A 25,567-nucleotide genomic window follows, 5' to 3' on the forward strand; every position below is an offset into this window, starting at 1 on the left:
CTAAGCAAGGCAATATCATCAGCGAATCGCAAGTTACTAAGGTATTCTCCATCAACTTTTATCCCTAATTCTTCCCAATCCAGGTCTCTGAATACCTCCTGTAAACACGCTATGAATAGCATTGATGAGATCGTATCTTCCTGTCTGACGCCTTTCTTTACTGGGATTTTGTTGCTTTCTTTATGGAGGACTACGGTGGCTGTGGAGCCACTATAGATATCTTTCAGTATTTTTACATACGGCTCGTCTACACCCTGATTCCGTAATGCCTCCATGACTGCTGAGGCTTCGACAGACTCAAACACTTTCTCGTAATCAATGAAAGCTATATATAAGGGTTGGTTACATTCCGCACATTTCTCTATTACCTAATTGATAGTGTGAATGTGGTCTATTGTTCAGTAACCTTTACGGAATCTTGCCTGGTCCTTTGGTTGACAGAAGTCTAAGGTGTTTCTGATTCTATTTGCAATTACCTTAGTAAATACTTTGTAGGCAACAGACAGTAAGCTGATCGGTCTATAATTTTTCAAGTCTTTGGCGTCCCCTTTCTTATGGATTAGGATTATGTTAGCATTCTGCCTAGATTCCGGTACGCTCGAAGTCATGAGGCATTGTGTATACAGGGTGGCCAGTTTTTCTAGAACGATCTGCCCACCATCATTCAGCAAATCCGCTGTTACCTGATCCTCCCCAGCTGCCTTCCCCATTCGCATAGCTCCCAAGGCTTTCTTTACTTCTTCAGTCGTTACTTGCGGGATTTCAAATTCGTCTAGACTATTCTCTCTTCCATTATCGTCATGGGTGCCACTGGTACTGTATAAATCTCTATGGAACTCCTCAGCCACTTGAACTATCTCATCCATATCAGTAATGATATTGCCGGCTTTGTCTCTTAAAGCATACATCTGATTCTTGCCAATTCCTAGTTTCTTGAATGCTTTTAGGCTTCCTCCGTTCCTGAGAGCATGTTCAATTCTATCCATATTATACTTCCTTATGTCAGCTGTCTTACGCTTGTTGATTAACTTCGAAAGTTCTGCCAATTCTATTCTAGCTGTAGGGTTAGAGGCTTTCATACATTGGCATTTCTTGATGAGATCTTTCATCTCTTGCGATAGCTTACTGATATCCTGTCTAACGGAGTTACCACCAACTTCTATTGCACACTCCTTAATGATGCCCATAAGATTGTCGTTCATTGCTTCAACACTAAGGTCCTCTTCCTGAGTTAAAGCCGAGTACCTGTTCTGTAGCTAAGAGGGTTGTAGTAGGGCTTTAAGTGGATCATGTGGACTGTTTCATGACAATGGTGAAAACTGCCTTTGTAGCTCCTGGTGGGCTTCAGAAATTTAATGTTATGCCCTGCGGTCTAGGTAATGCCCCAAGCAATATTCGCAAGGATGATGGACAGTCTTGTGCAAGTTAAAATGAAAGACATGCCAGTGCTACTTGGATGACGGTGACATTTTTTCCCCTGATTCGACAGTCCCCTCGGTTGTCTTTACGAAGTATTGAGCTGTTTGACATGTGCAGGACTTCAGCTTAACATCAAGAATTGCCAGATTAGAGCTCGCAAACTCACCATACTGGGCCACGTAGTCTTGAAGGATGGCGCCCTTCCCTATTCGCAGAAACTTTGTCCTGTTGCTGAATTCCCAAAACCTACCGCCATGAAAGTGCCTTGCAGTTTGCTTTGTCTGTGCTCAAACTTTCACCATTTTGTGAAGAACTTCGCTTCCATAATAGCATCACTGACAAAGCTGCTCACCAGCGATGGGTGTCTGGTTGGTCGCCGGCACGTGATCAGGCTTTCACAACATCATGTCGTCTCCTGACTTCCCCACCCATTCTACTTCACTTCTACCCTACCGCTCCAACTGAGGTGCACATGGATGCCAGAGGGATCGAACTTGGCGCTGTCCTTGCCCAATGAAAGCTGGGTTTCTCTGAGTACGTAATTGCATATACAAGTCGTGCCGTCACTAAGGCAGAGTGCAAGTACTTGGTTACCGAAAACGAATGTTTGGCAATTGATTGGGCATTGCAGAAATTTCACCCTTACTTGTATGGTCATTCATTTGATGTCGTCGCCAATCCTTACTTTGTTCTGTTGGCTGGCTTCATTAAGGTATCCGTCGGGTCGACTTGGATGCTAGGCGCTATGTTTACAAGAATTTGATATTCACGTCATTTACTGCTCAGGTCGCAAGCACGCTCACACCAACACACTCTTCCGCTCACCTGTGCCTTCCGACGTTGCACCTGTTTCCCCTTCCGCAACTTCTTCCGTTAACATCAATATCACTGACATGCCTTCAGAGTATCGCAGGGATCCTTGGATAACGTCGCTTTTGAACATTCTCTCCATGCCTCCGGCGACACCATCCCCATAGCTCTTTTGCGCCCTTCATCGCCAAGTAGCTCATTATGCACTCTGGGACATCATGTTGTACCGCTGCAACTATCACCCAGATGGTCACAAATGGTTGTTATACCTTGCCATTTGCGCTCCGACCTGTGCACGCACTTCCACGCAGACCCACACAACTCGCAAATTGGCGTTTTGAAACCTTTCATTTCATTTATTACCTTAAAGACCCCTTGATAGGGGTATTACATAAGGGGTGGGAATACATTAGTAGATAATTTGCATAATACATAAGTGAACACGCAAACAACAACAAAAAACTGCACGTGCTAAAGGGTTACATACATCAGCGCAAATACATAGAACTAAGTAACACAAACTAAAGTTGCACGAGCATATAAGTCTATTAACACAAGTCATTTCTATTGTGAAAAGTGTGCAGCGACACTCTCCATGAACGTAGAAGGGCAAATGATGGTGGAGATTTGGTGGGGCAGATTGTTCCAATCTGTAGCGGCATGGCAAAAGAATGAGGCGGAAAAGGTAACAGTGCGCATGCAAGGGCGGCCCACTTGAAAAGTGTGGCGTATGCGATGAGATGTTCGGGCTGCGGGGAGGATATAGGGTGGTTGATTAGGCGAGCTGTGATAAAACTTATGGAAAAGTGAAAGGGTTCCAGTGCACCGGCGCGTACAAAGGGGAAGTAAATTCAATTCTTTCTTTAAGTAAGATATGCTCACGTCATATGAATAATTAGAATGGATGAACCTTGTGGCACGGTTTTGAACGGCTTCGAGTGCAGTAATGAGATAGGTTTGGTGCGGATTCCATATGGCGGATGCATATTCCAATTTCAGTCGGACTATTGACTGGTAGGCCAGTAGTTTAACAGGTTTGGGGGCGCGTTTTAGATGACGCTTGAGAAAACCCACCGATTTGTTAGCAGATGAAATGATGTTACTGACGTGTGTTCGCCAGGATAAGTCGCTAGATATAGTAACACCTAGGTAGTTGTAAGACTGCGCAGCACACACGGGAATGTTATTGTGTATTGGTAAGGAAATGGGTCGCGCCGATGGGAAAATACCATCAAGTTGCATTTTTTAGGATTAAGTTCCATTAACCACCGGTCGCACCATTGCTGTAAACAGTTAATGTCCTCCTAGTAAGTCTTGATTAGATGTGCTAGTAATTATGGAAGACTTCGCCAGTGATTCTACTGGCGTGAAATGTACACATACGTCCGCAAGTACATTCCTTCCTGCATTGAGTGTCAATGCTGGAAAATAACTTGTCACATGCCTGGCCCACTACAAACTTTGCGGTGTCCAGCTCACCCCCTCACAGTGCCTGTTCTCTCAAGCACAATGCTTTACGTGCGGGAAAACTGGCCACCTGGCATGTGTATGCCGAAGGGGAAGGATGAACAGTAAACAGCAGCAGCAGCCTGATTTATGCCTAGGTACCACACAAGCCCGCCGCCAGGGTAGCCGTGGCAAGGGTATGCGACGGGGCCGTACGCCCGTCGCATACCCTTGCGACGGGCGTGGAGGCCCTTGCGACGGGCGTGGAGGCCCTTGCGGCGGGCGTGGAGGCCCTTGCGGCGGGCGTGGAGGCATACCCTTGCGGATGTGGAGGCCAGGAAGGCCTCCACATCGTGGCCTTGGCCGCGATGTGGAGGCCTTCCTGGCCTTCCCCTTTCTTAACGAAGGGGTTGTCGCCGACGCTGCTGGGCCGAAACTGGATTCATGCACTGGGCGTTTGTGTGCCAGAGTACCAGGAAACCAGCGTGCTTGTGGTGAAAAACGTCCCCAGCCTTCTGATCGAGTTCAAGTCCCTCTTCTAGCCAGGGGTGGGCACATTTGCCGGCATGATGGCTGGCATCTATGTACCTGAGGGAGCCCGGCCACGTTTTTTCAAGCCTCGCCCACTGCCGTTCGCCCTGAAGGACGGGGTCACCCAGGAGCTGTAACGGTTACAGCGAGAGGGCATCCTGGTACCTGTCAAGACATCTGATTGGGCCGCTCCCATCGTACCAGTCCTCAAGCAAGACGGCAGTGTCAGGATCTGCGGGGATTTCAAAGTTACCATCAACCCCGTCGCTACCGTCGAGAAGTACCCGCTGCCCCGGATTGAAGATCTCTGGTCAGCATTGTCCGGTGGACAGAAGTTTACCAAGCTCGTCCTCAGAGATGCTTACCAGCAGCTGGTGCTCCAGGATACCTCCCAGAAGTATGTCACAATATCGACAACTTTGGGGATCTTTCAGTGCACGCGCTTACTGTTTGGCCTGGCCTCGGCCCCTGCCATATCCCAGAGGGAGATGGACAACCTCTTCAGGGGCATGAGGCACGTGGGTTATTGGCAGCGACGACGGGAACCACCTGCAGAACCTGCACAACGTCCTGGCACGACTGCAGGATGCCGGCCTCAAGCCCAAGCTGGAAAAGTGCATTTTCCTGGCCCCCACTGTTGAGCACTTGGGACATGTCATTTCCCAGGCAGGCCTAGCCCTGGCTTCCCGCATAGTTGATGCTGTGCTCAAGGCACCTAAGCCCCAGAACAAGAAGGAGCTTCAGAGCTACCTTGGCCTCAACTTCTACAGGAGTTTTCTGTCGAACCTGTCGGAGCATCTACAGCCGCTCTTCGAGATGGTCAGCAATGGGTCTGGAAGAAGGAGCAGGACCGGGCCTTCAAGCGCAGCAAGGAGCTAATCACCAAGGCTCCAGTGCTGGTGCACTTCGATCATGCTAAGCCTGTCGTCTTTACCGTAGATGCGTTGCCATACGGTGTGGGAGCCATCCTGGCACAGCGGGAAAAAGCTGGTCAGGAACGCCCTGTGTCGTTTGCTTCTCGATGGCTTCATGCTGCAGAGCAACGTTACAGCCAGCTGGACAAGGAAGGTTTGGCCCTCATGTTCGGTGTCGAACGCTTCCACCAGTATCTGTGGAACCGGAAGTTCGAGGCGGTCACAGACCACAAGCTGCTTTTGGGGCTGCTGGGGCCTGACAAGGCAGTTCCTGTGCAGGCATCACCTTGAGTGGTACGCTGGGCCTTGAGGGTGGCAGCTTACAGTTACCAGCTGGTTTACCGCCCGGGAAAGGACCTGGGACCTGCTGATGCCCTGAGCTGCCTGCCCCTGCCAGAGGTGTCTGATGCTGTTCCAGAACCTGCCGAAGTATTCATGCTGGAACACGCGTACCCGGAGGTGCTCTCCAGATCTGCGGTATCTCAAGCGACCAGCCCAGTCCTGTCTCAGGTGGTCAAGACGGTGTCCCGCGGAGAGGAATTGGTGCAGCAGGCCTATAGCCACAAGGCGGCTGAGCTGAACTTGCAGCAGGGCTGCCTAGTGTGGGGTTTTAGGGTGGTGATCCCACAAAGTCTTTGGTCAAGGGTTCTGGAGTTGCTGCACGCAGGTCATCCTGGCATAGAAAAGACCAAGATGGTGGCCCGGCCCCATGTTTGGTAACCTGGCCTGGACCAGGACATCGCTCACTTGGTGCAGGGCTGCCAAATCTCCCAGCAGCATCAGTGAGCCTCGCGTCATGTGGAAATCACCCCCTGGCCTTTCCCACAGAGACCTTGGTCCCGCCTACATGTGGATTTTGGGGGACCCTTCAAGGGCCATTACTTCCTGGTGGTAATGGACGCCTTTTTGAAGTGGGTGGAGGTTCTACCTGTCACCACTCCATCAGCAGGCGCGACCATTGCAGCGCTACGACAGGTCTTCGCTGCCCAGGGGTTGCCGGATGTCATCATGTCCGACAATGATCCTGCTTTCGCCAGCACAGAGTGCCGCACAGTGGTGCGGCACCTGGCCTGGCTGACGAAGAACGGAATCCTTCGGATGATGGTTCCGCCGTAGCACCCTGCTTCAAATGGTGCAGCCGTGCGGGTGGTGCAAACCACCAAGGACAAGCTCGAGAAGAGCCAGACTGGGGATTTCCAGACGCAGATTGCCCGGATACTATGTCAGTACCGAACCACGGCCCACGATGTCACTAGCTGTGCCCACTGTGAGCTCCTGCTGGGTCGGATAGTCAAGACACCCTTGGTCGTCTTGCATCCGGACCTCCAATCCACAGTGCTCTTGAAGCAGCTGAAGCAGAAGCTGGCAGCTGACCAAGGGTGCCGTCCCGGGCCCCTGCCAAAGTTGGGAGCTCCAGTTTTCGCCAGGAACTTCCGTCCTGGCCCACCATGGTCTGCCGGACAGGTGGTGGCTCCTGCCAGTGCTTCATCGCTGCTCGTGGCACAGACACGCTGACCCCAAACACATGTGGCACAGACACGCTGACCATGTCAGGCCTCGCCTCGGGACCTGGCCAGCACCCTCGACTGCCACTTCTGAGTTCCAGCTCGCAGGAGGACTAGTGGCAGCACCAGTCACTTCCAGCGGGACACCGCCCACCTCGGAGGCGGCAACCATTGCCAGTGGTGCGGCACCCATTTGACCGGTGTCGAGCTCGGCACCACTCACAAGGCCGACCACTACGGACCCTCTGGATGGAGCGAGGCTGGCTCAGGCAGCACCCGGCGTTGCCACACCCGACCCGTCAACACCGGTGCACAGGCGGAGTACTCGACGGCGGAGGCCACCGGACCGTTATTCACCTGGATAGCAGGCACCGTCAACCCAGCTAGGGTGGAGGCAGAGCCTCGTATTTTGACCATGGACATTTGTTTCTTTTATTTAAAGGGACACTAAAGCGAAAAATGATTTCTTCTGCATCAGTAAATTACCTTTCTACAACACCAAAAACACCACTCTTACAACGATAAGATGTTTGATAAGCCAGAAAAAGCGCAAAAACGAAATACGGGTGGCGACGCCTACTTAAGTTCCCGCACCTGGGGGCTGTGACGTCTTGGATTTTGATGGCATCTTCTAGGGCCTACTAATTATATATAGCGGTACAGATTGACTACATTGTGTTCTAAAGGAACCAGATATTAAACATGGCAAGTTTCCGGAACCTTTACTCCGCCAACGCGGCCCAAATGCGAAAACATACTTTGGAATCCCTGACGTCACGCTGGGGTTTCGGCGCGAAATTCAAATACTGATACTTGGACCTTCACTTTCTCATCTAATATTCAAACTATCTTTTTGAAATGACTGCCTGCATAGTTCTGAAACAATGCTTCATTAATCTAAGCTGCTTTATTGTTTGTCTCCCTTTAGTGTCCCTTTAACAAACAAAGTGGGGGTAAGGGGGGTGTAGCAAGCATGTGACGCCCCCTCAGGCATAATGTTTGTTCGCCGCCAAGCTCGGTGGCCTGCCAAGCTCGGCAGGCAACATTGGTCACCGCAGTGCAATAAACACCAACGAGCACAGCTGCTCGGCGGTCAGTCATCGTTCAGCACCACCACGCTGCGGAGCGTCCATCTAACGGAGGGTACCTCGAGCCCTCCCTCGTTCACAAACCCGGGTGGATCGTGACAGATAGAATCTGCATAGATCCGTATGGACCCCTTCCTTCCACCCCAGTGGGCAATTGGTGGATTATTGTGGCCGTCAACCACCTCACTCGATATGCCGAGACTGCACCTCTTCCAGCAGCTTCAGCTCGTGATGTTGCCTTGTTCATCTTGCGGAGCTTCATTCTTTGCCACGACGCGCCACACAAGCTGCTTAGCGACCGAGGCCAGATATTCCTTTTGCAAGTTGTCCAAGAGCTTCTAAGTGAGTGCAATACTATTCATCGCACCCCTACAAGCTATCATTCAGTCTAATGGCTTGACGGCGTGCTTTAATCAAACACTCGATTATATGCACTCTATGTACATAACCTCCCACCATTCTAATTGTGATTTGCTGCTTCCTTTCGTGACATATGCCTATAACACAGCCACACAAGCCACCACTGAATTTTTCCCTTTCTTTCTACCACATGAACATGAGCTCTCTTCCATACTGGATACTATGCTTTTATACTGCCCGATGCATCATGTACCACCCCGCCTCAGAACCCACTCAATGTGCCGAAGAGTGCTGTCAACTAGCATGCTCATTTACATCCTTACACAAGGTCTACAAAAAGAACGCTTTGTCCTGGCTAAACCTGCCCCTACCTTCTCTGTTGGCTCATTTGTGTCCATTCCATGCCCGACCCCTTGTTTCTCTGACAAGCTTGAAGCGAAATTTCACGGTCCCTACCACACTACTCAATGCACATTGCCGATGAACTGATTCATTGAGCATATGACACCTACCACCAACAGAAGCTGCCGCGGTCATGAAACAGTCCACATGAACCACTTAAAGCTTTACTACAGCCCTCTCGTGCTCACATCACCTTGAGTCGCCACGATGGCTCCTCTTTGCCACCGGGGCCAATGTAGTACAGAAGAGAGTCAGGAACTATAGAAAGGAGATAACATTGTGTTAAAATTAAATCCAAAGCCAATTACCGACCGTAACTCTTCTTTGGCAGTGGGAGCAGCACATAAGGCTGCATGAGTGTGACTCGTCATTAGCGATATTGGTACAACCTCCCATGACGAGTACAGCTTGGGATTGGGGGTCAGAGGGTTAATGCAGCTTTGTGTTTCCATATCCTGTGTCTGTCGTCTGCATGGAGAAACTTGCATTCCGTTCATTTTTCAGAAATAGCATAAACCTACCATACCATATTTTGCACTTACATTTTTCCAGTTTGTCCACAACTGTCGCTATGTGCTCTAGTGCTTCTGTCGCATTCAAGTAAATGTGGCTGATAAGACGCTTTGCTATGTGGCATGTTGTCTTGCTTTGATGCGTTCATGCATTTGTGAGTGTCACCCTGTGATCTGCCAAGAGCGAAGAGTAGTAAGCTTGATATTCACTCGTTTCATCACTGCATTGGTGGCCTAAGAGGTAGAGCACCAGGCTATTTCACTGGACGACACTAGTTCAAATTATGCCACCATAAACTTTTTTTTTCTGTTATTCAAGAGACCCCAAACTAGCATGCCTTCTGATGTCGCCTTTCGGCTCTCTTGCACCCCTCTAGTAGATTCTGCACACCCTCAACCACCCCCCAACGTGGCACACAAGACAGCAGTAGCGGGAAAATCGAAGGAAGAGGAAAAGAAACCTTCGCTTTAAAAAAAGTTGCATGTAAAAGCACGACTGATGAACAGGAAGACATGATATTCACATTAGTTTCAGTAATTTACAAAACAGTATATTTTGCACACGGTAAATTAGGTGATCTAATCACATGTTCACCAACTCAACTGCTTCTTAATGTCACAGTGATAGATGCATGCTTACCCCAAATGCTTTGCATACACTGTCACGCTTGTCTTGCCTGGGCAGGTTGTCCAGCACCTTTATCGGAGGTGGCAAGGCAGATGCACTGTGGAAGCAAACTACAGCTGCTTACATACACCTTCGTTATTTTCAATGCAGACGTGCAGTTTATATAAACTGTTCTCCTGCTGTGCTAAGAGCTGACAAGCAACTCTAACTAGCTTAGACTATTGGTTGTTGAACAAATACTATTTGGCACACTACTATTTTGCAAACTATTGCACACTCGTTATGAACAAACAATCCAAAGTAGAAGAGCGTTGAATTGTGCTAGTTGGTATGCATTCATTTTCCTTGTGCTATGTACTGGAAGACACTAAACAGTGCTTGTAAAGAGGACATGAAGCGCTCCTCTGAGTCACTTCGTGTCCTCTTTATAACCAGTGTTAATTTCGTCCCTGTTAGTGTCTTCCAGTACATAGTGCAAGGAAAATGAATCCCAAGTAGGTTGATCGTGAGCCCCAGTGGCACGCACTTACGTCTCGTCTGTTGGCATCTCTTCATAGAGCTCTTCCAAGGTCTGCAACAGACAAGAAGACTGCGTTTATCAAATCAGCCTCAAGGTCACAGCACTTAACATTTTGCACCAGTAGCAGCTGTGCAACCATCTTTAGAGTGATAGCTTCTAATGGCGCCAAATCTTGGCATAAGAGCTGGTCTCACAATGTGCCCAACATGGGTGACATCAAAGGTGTAACCTGATCCATTGTTGGTAAGTGGTAACATACCACACTAACAAGTAGCCATTATTGAGGTGAGGCAAGAGGGCCTTAGAAATAATTCACTCTGTCCATTAAATGCAGAGGGAAAACAGAACCTTCATCAGATGCTGCGCTTGCTGTTAAGACAAGAGTTTTGTTACATAAGTGCTACCACATAGGCTACCACCAACAGTCACTTTGAGTCACTTTTAGTAAAATTGCAGCTCTGTTAAAGAGCACTTAGCTTGTCGAATAATGATTTGTCCAGTCATTACTCTCAATACTGGGAATGCCCAGGATGCTTCTTAAGTTTAATATATTTTAGGCAGAGCATGTTTTTGGTAACGTAATCACATAACAGGATAAGGTAAAACTTGCAGCTTTTACAGCTTCCCTTTGGTAGAACCTCTTTCTCCTTTCATGTCTGATGGCACAAAAGACTGGTAACATTGATTGACTGATTTATTAGTACATGTTGTAGTGCAGGACCTAATGTGAACACAAAGCTTTGGTTCTTGCGCACTGCTGGTATTAAAACGCAGTCATAGCGAATCGAACCTGCGAGCTAACGCCCAGCAACGAAATGCCACAGCCACAATGGTTGGTCTAAGGCATGTGTTTCAGCTTCATATCATTGCAAAGAAAATATCCATCAGGACTACAAACTGTCAAGCATGCACAAACATTAGGACAAATGCAACAAATAAATGGCAATGGCAACTGTATGTTGATGCTTCATCTTCGCTTGAAGTTTTTTAGAAGTATTTTGACAGAACAAATGTCCTCATTATTTTCCAAATCATTAAGGACAATAGGCAGTTGATGGTGCATGACAAGAGTTTAGAAAACTTTCTAGCGTTCCCCTTTCCCTTTTCACAGTAATATATATATACATAATGAGAGAGAGAGAGAGCTTTCTTCACTACCCCTGACATCCATGCCTCTGGAGCCCTTTAGGTCCCACTTTCCTTCCGAATTCTGGAAGTACCATCAAACAGCACTGCGCTCACATCTTGGTAGAGCTCATCGTCTGGTGGTCGAGGTGGTGCAGGAGGAGTGCGTGCTGGTGGCAGTGAGGGTGGTGTCTCATCCATTTCAGTGTCTGCATACAGCTCCTCATCAGCTGCCATGTTGCCCAACTCTTCATCCTCCGTGTATTCAGGGCTGCAGAGACCGGCTTTCTGAGGCGCATTCTTTGATAAATGAGTAGCAACACTGGGCTCACTAGTAGGTGTTCACAGGTTTATGAAGAGGCATGTCTAATAGAGAACCACCAAAGTGCCTATTATTGTAAATACATTTACCTGCTTTCATATTCATTTTACCGATCTCAACGTGGTCCCACTTTTTAAAACCTAATAAATGACAGTAAAACGTCAGAAGTGTTCAGAATAATTCATTTTCCTCTTTACCACGTTAAAATAGACTTCAGGTACACGAAACATTTGGCTGTACAATAGTCACAAGTTCTGTGTGAAATTTGCTGTAAACAAGGCCCATATACTATGCACCATGCACAGCCGTAACAAGGTGTTTTGGTAATATATGTAAAGAGCCACTGTTTCTAATCATCTCCACAATAGCAAAAGAAAGAAATCATCAAACCGTAATAATAAAATTAGCGTGTTTGCCTCACTAACAGCATTCAAAAAAAGTCGCATGATGTGTCAATGAGACAGCTCTGTCCTTGCATGTCCTTGCTAGTCCTTGCTAGGATTAGTGATTCTGTCCTTTGTGCAAAATTCCACTTTGTGTGCATCCTTCAGAAACCATATTGCATAGCACAGAGGTGAAAAAAGCCCTCAATTCGAAGAAAACTGTACAGAAAATTCACAGCCTCTCTTATGTTATCTCTAAGACAACTTGAAGGCGAAAGCCCAAGTGCCGATGCATTAAAGACTGGCAGATGATGTAGACATTCCCCTGAATTCCCTTAGTCTAATTTGCTTACTCATCCTCTTAAATTGCTTAGTCATCCCTCTTAATTCCAAAGGTCCAGGATTCGACTCACACCCAAAGCCGTGAGATTAAGTGACAATTAACTCAATCTTAATTAAATGTGTCTTAATTATCTTCGCCTTGAGTAACTCTAAAGATTGTTCATATCAGTGGATTCATTACCTCTCTTAATTACATGTGCCTACCCTTCACCTTGATTACCACCAAAGGTGGTGGGTTCCAGTGCCTAAATTAACTCTATCTTAATTAACTTTGCCTTCAGTAACACCAAAGGTTGTTGGCTCATCATCATCATCATCAGCCTGGTTACGCCCACTGCAGCGCAAAGGCCTCTCCCATATTTCTCCAACAACCCCGGTCATGTACTAATTGTGGCCATGCCGTCCCTGCAAACTTCTTAATCTCATCCGCCCACCTAACTTTCTGCCGCCCCCTGCTACGCTTCCCTTCCCTTGGAATCCAGTCCGTAACCCTTAATGACCATCGGTTATCTTCCCTCCTCATTACATGTCCTGCCCATGCCCATTTCTTTTTCTTGATTTCAACTAAGATGTCATTAACTCACGTTTGTTCCCTCACCCAATCTGCTCTTTTCTTATCCCTTAACGTTACACCTATCATTCTTCTTTCCATAGCTCGTTGCGTCGTCCTCAATTTGAGTAGGACCCTTTTTGTAAGCCTTCAGGTTTCTGCCCCGTAGGTGAGTACTGGTAAGACACAGCTATTATACACTTTTCTCTTGAGGGATAATGGCAACCTGCTGTTCATGTTGGTTCGACTCCCACCAAAGATTGAGGGTTTGTAGCTTTTTTGTACCTTTCGTGGCGTCAATGCGTTTTTGCTCAAGGTAGACTGACTAATGAGACAATGTGGGAATGCGCGACCCTCGCGCCTCCCCTGATGTTTTTCCCGCATAGCGCGTCTCCTGTAGTGCGGCTTCGCCGCACACGCGGCGGTCCGAGTGGTACAGGCGCAGTCCGAGAGATGGCGCTAGTGTTGCGCGGCTGCGGGGTTACCGTCGGCGGGAGAGACAAGGCGCGCTCTCTTGGGTTCCAGACAGGCAGCGGGACAGATGTGCTGGCACGTGCAGCGGCCCTCTTCCCCGACGGGTCGCCGAAGCAGCGCGGACAGTCCGCGCGCTCGGCGACCGATGCATCTGCGAGACCGCCTCGCGTGGCCGCCTTCGAACGCGCCACGATTCGCGTGACTATACACGCGAACGACCAGGCGTTGGGATCCAGCATGGGGCGAACATATTCGCTCGCTTCCGGTCGCGGTAAGTCGGACTTCTAGACTTGTCGCGCGCCCATCGGCATGTTTTGTGGATAGCAACTCGGCTAGCAGGCATTGATGTATGAAAGGTGCAATAAATGCCCTTGTGACTGTTTGCACTACTGTGTTGTCGTTCCTTTGTCCCAAGAGTACGGTGTGAGATATCCCACATATCAGACCCCACATCTGGCTGCCCAACGTGGAACTCTTGGGGCATCGGACGATAATTTTAAGTGTTGCTTCGTTCGAGACCTTTGTTTGAACCGAAGCGTAGGCCTAGCGTGAATTTTGATCGCTAGCTTCGGCGGCGTGCTTTCTTGAGCGAGGTGACGGTGGCTGTAGTGTGTTTGAACATGTCAACATGCTAAGCCTTTTCGCAAGTGTTTTTTTTTAATGGCATTCGGTGGTACGAGAGCCACGTGGTCTGCATCCTGGGAGAGCGAGGCTCAGCGCCCGCGGAGCATTGCCAAGCCTGAAGCGAGTGAGTACGGAAGCCTCGTGGGTGGTCCGAATTTCTTATGTAAATAGCTTCTTCTATCTCTTTGACTCGGATGAAGTCGCGGCTCTGGGAGCCGGGTGGCCGCGGGCCACGGGTGCCTCTACGGGCTGACTGGTATTGCGGCCTGGCACCGGGCGCTCCGACACCGTCTGGGACGGTGGGCGCCGTCAACTCGGATGCTGTGTGCACCGAGCGGAGTAGGACCACCTCACAGAGCTGACGTCTCCTCGCGGCTGCCTGTTTCGCGCCCATTTTGGGTGTTGTTTTTGGATGCCGGTTGTTGTCAGAGAGCGACGCTTTAGGCCTAAGGCTTTACGAAGCTGCCTGTCGCACGTGGAGGGACACAACCTGGTGGACCGTGGCGTTGAGGTGTTGCACTTTGCTTACCTCATTCTAGTTAGCCTCGCACGAATTGAAATTACTCGTTCGACTCAAGAAAGCGAGCTTCGTTCACGTGAACTTAGCATCTGAGTATAGCTGCCCGATCTTTTGCTAGCCGAGTTGAACATCGTACCACGTGGGCGATGCGCATGCAGACTTCCTCTCCCTTGCACTACTTTAGTGTTCGCCGAGTGTGTTGAGTTTACGCAGTGTGATTGGAGTCACCCCTGGTTTGCCGTCGCCTGCACATCGTCTGCGCTGCTGCCCCGGACTACGATCGAGCCACCCCCGGGCGATGGTGATGCTGTGGCCAGTTCGGCGCGACGACTTCGGCGGCGGACAAAAGAGCCGGCGGTCACCGACAGCTACTGCGGCTCCCGCCAGCAGGGCGAGTCGGCGCGAGCGACGCTTGCTCGTACCGACTACTGCGTCGTCGTCTCCGGAGTCCTGGCCTGGGATCGTGCCGCCGAGGCTGCAAAGCCGCTGCTGTGACCGGCGGACGCCAGCGGTGCACCCAAGGACAATGTCGGCTCGCATGCTATGGACAGCGTGTGGACATTTCTTCGGCGCGGCCACTGTTACATGTACTACCTTGTCGCGAAGCGCGCGTTGATGTTAGACCGTGTGACATGTTTCGCCGGAATAAGAAGTGATTTAAGGTTGGGGGGATGTGGGAATGCGCGACCCTCGCGCCTCCCCTGATGTTTTTCCCGCATAGCGCGTCTCCTGTAGTGCGGCTTCGCCGCACACGCGGCGGTCCGAGTGGTACAGGCGCAGTCCGAGAGATGGCGCTAGTGTTGCGCGGCTGCGGGGTTACCGTCGGCGGGAGAGACAAGGCGCGCTCTCTTGGGTTCCAGACAGGCAGCGGGACAGATGTGCTGGCACGTGCAGCGGCCCTCTTCCCCGACGGGTCGCCGAAGCAGCGCGGACAGTCCGCGCGCTCGGCGACCGATGCATCTGCGAGACCGCCTCGCGTGGCCGCCTTCGAACGCGCCACGATTCGCGTGACTATACACGCGAACGACCAGGCGTTGGGATCCAGCATGGGGCGAACATATTCGCTCGCTTCCGGTCGCGGTAAGTCGGACTTCTAGACTTGTCGCGCGCCCATCGGCATGTTTTGTGGATAGCAACTCGGCTAGCAGGCATTGATGTATGAAAGGTGCAATAAATGCCCTTGTGACTGTTTGCACTACTGTGTTGTCGTTCCTTTGTCCCAAGAGTACGGTGTGAGATATCCCATATCAGACCCCACAACAAATAAGGCTTTCGCCTTAATAAAGCATTTACCCACCATGGTACTTAGTGGCTTAGTGACTCCTAAGCAACGCGCCACGGTAGCAAATCCCGGCTGCAGCCGCCACATTTTGATGGTGGCAAAATGCAAGCACACCCGTATACTGTGCCTTCGGTGCACATTCAAGAACCACTGGCGATCAAGATTAATCCGGAGTCCCCCAATATGGCGTGCCTGAAGATCAGATTGTGATTTTGGTATGGCATCATCGTCACCATATCCCACCAAATCATGATCACATGGCCTAGATCCAGTGCTCTCCAGCATGCTTCAGTGGTATCGACTGTGTTAAGGCATGTTGTTTAGCTGCATCGTACTTTCTGAAGCATTTTAAGAGGGCATGGCTGCAAGAAGTGTGTGTGAATGCATTTTGAAGGCATAACATGTAGCACTCGAGACTGTTGTCAAGAGCCTTAAGATGATGGGAACCTCAAAAAGTAATGGACAGCATGAAGGAAGACCAGCTTTAGGAGAATGTCACTGACTTAAACTGTCCAGCAACAATGGCAGTGGAAGCGATGACTGAATAAGTGCATGTTCATGGGTTGGGTTATATTGCATTGCAGTCTGAGCGCAGTTTGAGGCCTCAGTGCGTAGCCATAAGCTGTCTCGTGTAAGGCCCCGTAAAAAATAATTAAAAAGTGTGGGCCTTACATGAATAAATATGGTATTACACTGTGGAACAGCATAACGTTGCAATACAAATCATGCCACATAGCGCATTGATGTAATTAAATGCCTTTTTTGGCACAGGCTTCACGTACACCTGTGTGGTGTCACAGTCCAGCTGCCAAAGCTCCCATATCCTCTCCCAGGCAACTTCCAACATGCAGTCATTTACACTGCACAATATTATCATCCCTTGTTATCAGACCACCACAGATGTGTAACACTGATAGAATCTTTTAAAGATGGACCTCGACCAATATGGGATAGATCTTGGGGGAAGCCCTTCTCCTAGTCCTTAGTCCTTAGTAATCATTGCAACCACAAATTTTATTTTCATGCATGTTTACATTGCTGGCAAAGCATTAAGAGCTAAAGTTCGCTTAAACCTTCGATCACCCATTGCAAGCAGCCTTTTTTGGTTACTAAGATTGAGATAACCTCTCACATTAACACACGAGGAAATGTAACATAACAGCATTTTGAAGATTTTGTCATTCAATGATTTCCCACCCTGCATTTATGCAAGAACAATGTTACGATGGCTGACATGGTGAGCCGTTGTACTCATATTTATTGAAGGCAAAACTGCCAGCAGAGTAGCAGCTGCCCGACCTGACACAAAAAGAAAATGCTGCTCCCTCTCAACTTCTGCCTTAGCATGATAGATATTCATGTTTTCTGTCAATACTTTTTCCAAACCATGCACCGTGGATGCCCGAGTGAATCCCATTTGCTTGGACGTTTTGGTAGCCAAATGTTTCCACAATTCTTCGGCTTGGTGATGCCATCTCTCTACAGCATTACTGACACCTTATGTAGGGAGTGAAGAGGATGGTGTATTCAGAAATGTGCCCCATGCAGCACCTCAAGTGTAGAGGATGTGGGGTCTGATGTGGGATTCTCACACCGTACTCTTGGGTCAAAGGAACAACACAGTAGTGCAAACAATCACAAGGGCATTTATTACACCTTTCATAGATCAATGCCTGCTAGCCGAGTTGCTATCCACAAAACATGCCGATGGGCGCGCGACAAATCTAGAAGTCCGACTCACCGCGACCGAATATGTTCGCCCCATGCTGGATCCCAACGCCTGGTCGTTCGCGTGTATAGTCACGCGAATCGTGGCGCGTTCGAAGGCGGCCACGCGAGGCGGTCTCGCAGAAGCATGGGTCGGCGCGCACGCGGGAGACATCCCCACCGGGCGCCGACCCGCCGGGAAAGAGGGTCGCTGCACGTGCGGCACGGCACGTCCGTCCCGCTTGCTGTCTCGAACCCAAAAGGGAGCGCCTTGTCTCTCCCGCACCCAAGTAACCCCGCTGCAGCGCAACACTAGCGCCATCTCTCGGACTGCGCTTCAACCACATCGACCGCGCGGACGTCACGCAGGCCACGCGGCGAAGCGGGATTACAGGAGACGCGCTATGCGGGCAAAACATCAGGGGAGGCGCGAGGGTCGCGCATCCCCACAAGGAGAATGCAATTATTGCTGCGACTGGTGAAAGCAAGCATAGAGATAGCATAGAGCAAGCATAGATCAGCGCCATCACTAATGCGATTGAGCAAGTGACGAGAATGACGTGTGTACAGTGCAATGAAGTGCCGCAATGATGTAGTTGCCAAAATGCGCCTGCCCAACTCCTCCTAAAAGCTCCTTGACCTACTTTTCCTCTATGCCTCTCTGAGCTGTTTTCTATGATAAGTCACAATGTTGGGAGCACTCGAACGAACCATATAATGCTATTGCAATTAAATTACACGGTGCTATACAAAGAGAGACAAGAACCACAAGCCCTTGTTTAGTACACACTGTTTGCCTGTCTATGCACCACACGCTGCCTCTTCGATCAACCCAGCTTCAAGTCACTTGTTTCTTTGCTGCAATCACCAGATGTGGAGGAGACATTACGGTAAATTTACAGCCATGACTGACTATAGTTAACAAGTATGCCCAGTACCTCAGTTAGGTTTAAGATTTGTTGCAGCAACTCCTTTGAAGATATGTGCCATTGTGCACACGCTTTCAAAGCCACCACTGGCAAGCATCTTGAAAGCACGCCAATGCAATTCACAGTACAGTCCCTCAGCCGCAGTAGGGAGGTATTCACCAGAAGCACCTTCCCACCAGACCTGTAGCCAGCCTAAGGGTGTGAGTTAACACTATTTGGCCATAATGAACTGTGACCTTTCTGCCACTTCTTGCTTTTTGGTAGCTGCATGCACTCACATGGGAGATGTTGGCTGCCTGGGCTCTGAGCATGTATCGTCCGCTGGTGTAGTGGGCAACGATGGCAGTAGCCGTGGTGGTTTGGGCACCAAGGGTCGGGGTGGTGGGGCTCGCGATGGGGGCACAGGGGGAGTGCTTCGGTTGGCCACTGCACAGAAGGGATTCACACCACTCACACAGGGTGACTGAGTACATTGCATACCCAGCAAAGCAAGGCTCAGTAACAACAGAAGAGGATATGAAAGCATCTATATTTCAGTGTCAGGCAAAGAGAAAGATCCTTTCTTTACAAATATAGCCCTTCCAGGCACAAAACAAGGCACCAAACCTAGCTCTCTGCAGATTGATCAATTCTTGAATAACTTGAGCATAAGGCACTATCATGGCTGCATCTCAACCTCTTCAAATAACATTTGCTGCCCTTGTCAAATTTGACAGTCTGGGTCATTTTTCAAGCATTTATCTCGCACAACTATTCCAACAAGAAAAGAGCAGTGCCGTAACTCTTGCAAACCAAACTTGAGGACATAGCATAGTCAAGATACAGGAATAGAGATTTCTCATTAGACGAATTCTACACAGACTGGCCCCCACTGGCACTCACATGAAGGTCTGTCTGGCTGAGCTGCAATGGGTGCAACATTGTGTAGACTAGAGTAGGTCAGCAGGCACATTCCAGAGGGCCTGGCTGGCTTTGGAGGACAAGCAGCAGCTGCCACAGGCAGCTCACGCCGCTGCCACCCAGGCGCCACAGGATGGCGCACCAGCTGTGGTGGCACATACAGTGGTGGCTCAGGAAGCTTGGGTTTCACCTTGGGTGAAGAACCCTCAGGAGACTTTGGGGTGCGCGGCAGTGCTTCCTCACTCCTCAGTCGTGATGGTACAACACTCCCTTGGCAACCAGCTTCTAGCGGCTTCGATGATAAGGAAATGGGTGTCACATAGTCCTCTTCTTCAGACAGAGATGAAGCATCACAGCACAGCTTCTCAGAGGCAGGGCTCCTGTCCCCCGCAACCATATGCAATGCCTGGGGCAAGGGGAAGTCCTCACAGCTCAATCTACTGGATGAGACTTCTGCTGTAACAACCTCTGGTGACGGAGGCAGCAGCTCCGTTTGCTGCACTATGGCCACTCTGCCATGCTCAAAGGAGGCTCTCCTGGTGGACACCCCACCCACCCGAGGCAGGCTTCCTGACAAGCTACTCTGGCCAGCAGGGCTGGAGGGCTCAGCAGATGACTCCTTGGCAGAGCCAAGAGACAACTTCCGGTTGTTAGATGGCTTTGGTGTGAGGCTGGGACGAGGTATCCGCACCTCAGTTGGGCCTTCTCGCTTCTTGAGACTGGCAACATGCGGCATGCATCTGGCATCCTTGTCACTGAACAGCTCACGGAGGGTCTGGACGTTGGACCTTGGAGTAGCCAAGGCTTTGCCCCCTTGCTCATCCTGAAATGCAAAGTAAGGAAAGACAGGAGAAACACTGCAAACAAAAGTGCTATCTGTGGTGAAGTAATTACACAGACAAGTGCTTCAGGAAATTTACACCAAACAAATCTGTTTTGGTTCTACAAGTTGACACAAAAGCCCACGTAAAGGTTCACCAAGTGCCTTACACAGCCTCCTTTTACACATGTTGGCAGGTTTTCCCCTTACAAAATAGCTTTTAGGCTCGCAGACTGACCACGATGATGGAATTAAAAAATATTGTTACGGAAGGATGAAAGAAGAGAGAAGAAGAAGAAGATCGGAGACACTGGCTGCTGCGTGTTGTTGGTGGTCAGCCATCTTAGCTGTTCTGACTCATCCTGTATATATATTGTACATATAGTTTTTATAAACTCACAACATCCCCGTAACATATTGGTGAGAAGTGGGGGGTACCACGGCTTGAAACGGAGCTCCGCAGTGGACGTTGCATCACCATCCGCACCATGAATGACTGTGAGCACGCGGGATCAACGTCGTTGCGACCTCCAACGTCCCCGTCGCCAGCTACGTCGCTGTCACCTTCGGTTGTCGTTGTGCAACCCAAAGATCCTGGAACTTTCTGCGGGACTGATGGCGCCAACGTTGAAGAGTAGGTGGCCATGTACGAATGCGTGAGTGGAATCGACAGATGGGACCCTATGGTTATGCTACCTAACCTGTTGTTCTACCTAAGAGGCACGACAAAGGTGTGGTACGAAAACCACAAAGAGGAGCTAACCAGCTGGGACCAATGCAAAGAGAAATTGACAGAGTTGTTTGGCAAACCAGCCGGCCGTAAAATTGCCGCAAAGCAGGAACTGGTCTCCAGTGCCCAATCCCCCACGGAGTCCTATGTCTTGTAGATCCAGAACGTGCTGGCACTTTGTTGTAAAGCCAATCACGACATGACAGAGGCTGAGAAGTTCGGGAACTTGCTTAAGGGCATTGCTGACAATGCGTTTAATCTGCTCATGTGCAAGAGCTGCTCGCAATCATTAAAGAGTGCCGACAAGTCGAGCAGGCCAAAAGCCGACGCGTCTTGCAACCATTCGCCAGACTTCCCAATACTGCTGCAACGTCGACATGTGAAGATCAACCCGCACAGCAGCATGTGTCGCCATCAGAGGACGTGGTGCGAGTCGTTAGACGTGAACTGGATGCGATGGCGCCCGCAGCTTTCTGTTCGCGTAGCCCTGATGCTACCACATTTTCAGTTCCCCTCTTACAAGCCATCGTTCGCCAGGAACTTGAAAACATCGGTTTACAGTCTGTGTGTGTTGTCGCCAATCCCAGAGCTAACGAACGTCCTACTATTTTCGCTCCACCCCAACGCTTCTCTCCACGTTATCGCAACCCGACTGAGTGGAGAACTGCGGACAACCAGCCGAAATGTTTCACCTGTCGCCGCATTGGTCATGTCGACCGATACTGTCACAACTCGCGGCCCTCAACACCTCGCATGCCGACTAACCTGAGCTGTGCTGATGGAAATATCCGCAATGTTTCACCCACCGCCGAGTCTAACAGCGCCGGCAACTCTGCTCGGACCCCGTGGTACAGCCGCTCACCACTGCCACGCGGCCACCAGTCTCGTTCACCGCAGACACGTCGCCTTTCGTCCTCTGTGGCTTTTGGCTGCACCCTTTCGGAAAACTAAGAAATGCAGCCCTCGGAGGTGGTGCTGCATTGCCGACTACTACAGCAAATCCTCTGTCTGTGCCCACAAGGAGAAATGTACCCGACATCAAAATAGACGGCATACCTCTTGAAGCACTCGTTGACACTGGAGCCCACATATCTGTGACGAGTGCTAGCCTACGTAGACATTTAAAGAAGATCCTCACCCCAGCAGCTGCCCGAGTGCTTCGTGTGGCCGACAGCGGCGTGCTGGTTGTTCTTGGAATGTGTACTGCGCGTTTAATTATAGCCGGCCGCCCTACTTCTGTTCTTTTTGCTGTGATCGACAACTGCCCTCACGACGTTATCCTTGGATTGTACTTTTTATCCACTCATTCTGCTCTCATTAACTGCGCGACCGGCGTTCTTCAGTTAGAACTGTCTCAACTTGCGAATGCTCCAAGTACCGCCCCATCGTGCTTGTGCTCGCTTCCAGATGTGCGCCTGTCACCCGAGGCAGTTACTTACGTCGCTTTGACCGCCCAGCCACAGGTTCCTGATGGTGAATAAGTGCTTCGCCGCATCGACATGCTTTTGAACCGGAACGTTGCTGTTCCATATACGTTGGTCACGGTTACTAACAACGACGTCGTTCTACCGCTTCTGAATTTCAGCCTGTGCCCTCAAGTGACTCCGGCTGGCACGTTCTTGCCCAGCATTTCTAGTGGTTCCAAATTTGACATTGAGAGCCTGAATGCCGAGAGTAACTTATTAGCACCTACTGCAGCTCACAGCTCGGGTTCCTTAACAGATGACTTCGCGAAAATAATAGTACCTGACCGCACCTCTGCACAGGCCATGGACATATGACTTCTGCTTGAATCGTACAGTGACATCTTTGATTTCGGCGACGGGCCATTAGGCCAAACATCTGTTGTTCACCACCGTATAAACACTGGAGATACGACTCCTATTCGTTGGCGTTCCTATCGTGTATTGCATGCTGAATTTCGAGTCATCCAATTAATTGTGGACAAAATACTCCGCAAAGGGATCATTGAGCCATCAGCCAGCCCTTGGGCTTCGCCTCTTGTCATTCTGAAAAATAAAGATGGTACCTGGCGTTTTTGCATCAATTATCGCCACTTAAACAAGATCACGCAAAAAGATGTCTAGCCATTACCACGCATCGTTGACGCCTTGGACTGCTTGCACAGAGCTAAGTACTTCTCGTCCATCAATCTTCAATCCGGCTAGTGGCAGATTTCAGTTGATGAAATGGACCGCGAGAAGACAGCCTTCATCACACTGGATGGCTTATATCAGTTCAAAGTCATTCCCTTCGCCTAATGCAATACCCCTGCGACATTTGAACGTATTGTCACGTGGTATTGACAGTTAAGAAGGCAGCAAAATTGTGATTAACGAAACGAGCGTTTTATTGGGCGAACTTATGCCCTCAAAAACAGGCTACACTCAAAGAACAACGGTAGCGGCGAACACACTCGGCGATCGTCAAAAATCAGATCAGCGAGTCAAGCGCTTCGGCTTTTATACAGCAGTTGTCGAATGTTCCAGACGAATCGTTGGGACCCGCGTGCCTTTCACAAAGTTCTACACCATTTGCATCAGGCGATGAAATCAGATAACACAAGGTTCAGTGACAACAGACAGTGGATAGAAGCATCAATAACTTTCCAGAAACCTTGGATACATGCAGGCACGTCCCGCGCCGTGCGATAACATTCGTTAGGCGGCAAAACCTGGTCGTCCAATAAAGATAAGTACACGTGTCAATACCCCCCTCTTAAAAAGCATCGACCCGATGCTGCAAACAGACGAAAGTAATAAAGAAAAGCACTCGTAGCAAAGAAAACAACAAAATAAGGAAGTTCATCAGTGTCCGTAAAAGGGTTTAAGGTGCACCACGTGGACCACTTCAGATCGTGCGCGGCGCCGCTGTGAATGCGAAATGCCGTCTGGCACGACCTCATAGTCCAGTGCGCCAATACGTCGGATGACCTTGTACGGTCCGAAATAGCGCTGCAGTAGTTTCTCACTGAGTCTTTATCTGCGTATCGGGGCCCATACCCAAACACGGTCGCCGGGCTGGTACTCGACAAAGCGTCGTCGGAAGTTGTAATGTCGGCTGTCGGTCCTCTGCTGGTTCTTGATTCGCAGGCGGGCGAGCTGTCGGGCTTCTTCGGCATGCTGGAGATAGGTAGCACATTAACACTCTCCTCGTCCGTGACGTGCGGCAGCATGGCATCGAGCGTCGTCGTCAAGTTCCTGCCGTAAACCAGCTTAAACGACGTGATCTGTGTTGTTTCTTGCACCGCCGTGTTGTAAGCGAATGTTACGTATGGCAGGACGGCATCCCAGGTCTTGTGTTCGACGTCGATGTACATTGCTAGCATGTCGGCGAGGGTCTTATTCAGACGCTCCGTAAGACCATTCGTCTGTGGGTGGTAGGCCGTTGTCCTCCTGTGCCTTGTCTGACTGTATTGCAGAATGGCTTGGGTGAGCTCCGCTGTAAAGGCCGTTCCTCTGTCGGTAATGAGGACTTCTGGGGCACCATGTCGCAGCAGGATATTTTCGACAAAGAATTTCGCCACTTCGGCTGCGCTACCTTTCGGCAGTGCTTTAGCTTCCGCGAAGCGGGTGAGGTAGTCTGCCGCTAGGACGATCCACTGATTTTTGGTTGTTGACGTCTGAAAAGGTCCCAACAAGTCCATCCCGATGTGCTGGATTGGTCGGCAAGGAGGCTCGATTGGCTGTAGTAATCCTGCTGGCCTTGTCAGTGGTGTCTTGCATTGCTGACAGTCTCGGCATGTTCTGACATAACGGGCGACGTCGGCGGTCAGGTGCAGCCAATAATACCTTTCCTGTATCCTCAATAGTGTCCGGGAAAATCCGAGGTGTCCAGCAGTCGGATCGTCATGTAGGGCGTGCAATACTTCTGGACGCAGTCCTCACAGGACACCAACAAGGTAGCTGGGCGGACTGGTGAGAAGTTCTTTTTTACAAGTAGGTTGTTTTTCAACTCCGGGTCTGCTCGCTGCTGTTCAGTGAAGTCTTCCGCGCTTAAAATGCCAGGAAAGGCGTCGTTGTTTTCGTCATATTGTGGCAGTGAGTCAATGGGGGCGCGTGATAGGCAATCGGCATCAGAGTGTTTTCGTCCGGACTTATAGGTTACAGTGATATATTCTTGCAGTCTTAGGCTCCACCGCGCCAGCCGTCCTGAAGGATCCTTTATATTTGCTAGCCAACACAAGGCGTGATGGTCGCTGACGACTTTGAATGGCCTGCCATATAGGTAAGGGCGAAATTTCCCTGTAGCCCAAACGATGGCGAGGCATTCCTTTTTGGTTGTAGAATAACTGCCTTCCTTTTGACAAGGCTTTGACAAGGCTTTTGACAATGACCGGCTAGCGTATGCTATCACGTGTGCATGCCCATCTTTTCTCTGGACTAGGACGGCACCGAGGCCCACCCTACTGGCGTCAGTGTGGATTTTGGTATCGGCGTCCTCGTCGAAGTGCGCAAGTACGGGCAGCGACGGGCATGCGTCGTTTGAGTTCTTGAAATGCGTCGGCCTGCGGCATTTCCCACTTGAACTCGACGTCACATTTAGTTAGCTGTGTCAGCAGCTCAGCGATGCGTGAAAAGTCCTTGACAAAGCGCCTGTAGTAGGCACACATGCCAAGGAATCTACGCACTGCCTTCTTGTCGATGGGCTGCGGGAACTTTGCGATGGCAGCTGTATTCTGCGGGTCGGGGCGGACTCCAGACTTGCTGATGACGTGGCCTAGG

General features: G+C 50.0%; 1 protein-coding gene across 5 annotated transcripts in view; it reads right to left on the minus strand.

Annotated features, from left to right (window-relative positions):
- LOC135906118 (proteoglycan 4-like) overlaps window positions 1–25,567 on the minus strand; it is a 108,715-nt gene that overhangs the window by 69,945 nt on the left and 13,203 nt on the right. For all 5 annotated transcript variants that reach the window (XR_010565636.2, XR_010565637.2, XR_010565638.2 and 2 more), the window contains exons 2-6: window positions 19,276–20,116; window positions 18,672–18,819; window positions 11,378–11,531; window positions 10,146–10,186; window positions 9,628–9,712 (exon numbers count right to left, since the gene is read on the minus strand). Coding sequence is in view for 1 of the 5 variants with exons in the window: in XM_065437344.2 (XP_065293416.1) it covers window positions 9,628–9,712; window positions 10,146–10,186; window positions 11,378–11,531; window positions 18,672–18,819; window positions 19,276–20,116 (1,269 nt within the window). In the remaining 4 variants the exon portion in view is untranslated. The remainder of the gene's footprint in view (window positions 1–9,627; window positions 9,713–10,145; window positions 10,187–11,377; window positions 11,532–18,671; window positions 18,820–19,275; window positions 20,117–25,567) is intronic.

This window comes from Dermacentor albipictus, chromosome 9 (assembly GCF_038994185.2).
Source record: "Dermacentor albipictus isolate Rhodes 1998 colony chromosome 9, USDA_Dalb.pri_finalv2, whole genome shotgun sequence".
Taxonomy (NCBI): domain Eukaryota; kingdom Metazoa; phylum Arthropoda; class Arachnida; order Ixodida; family Ixodidae; genus Dermacentor; species Dermacentor albipictus.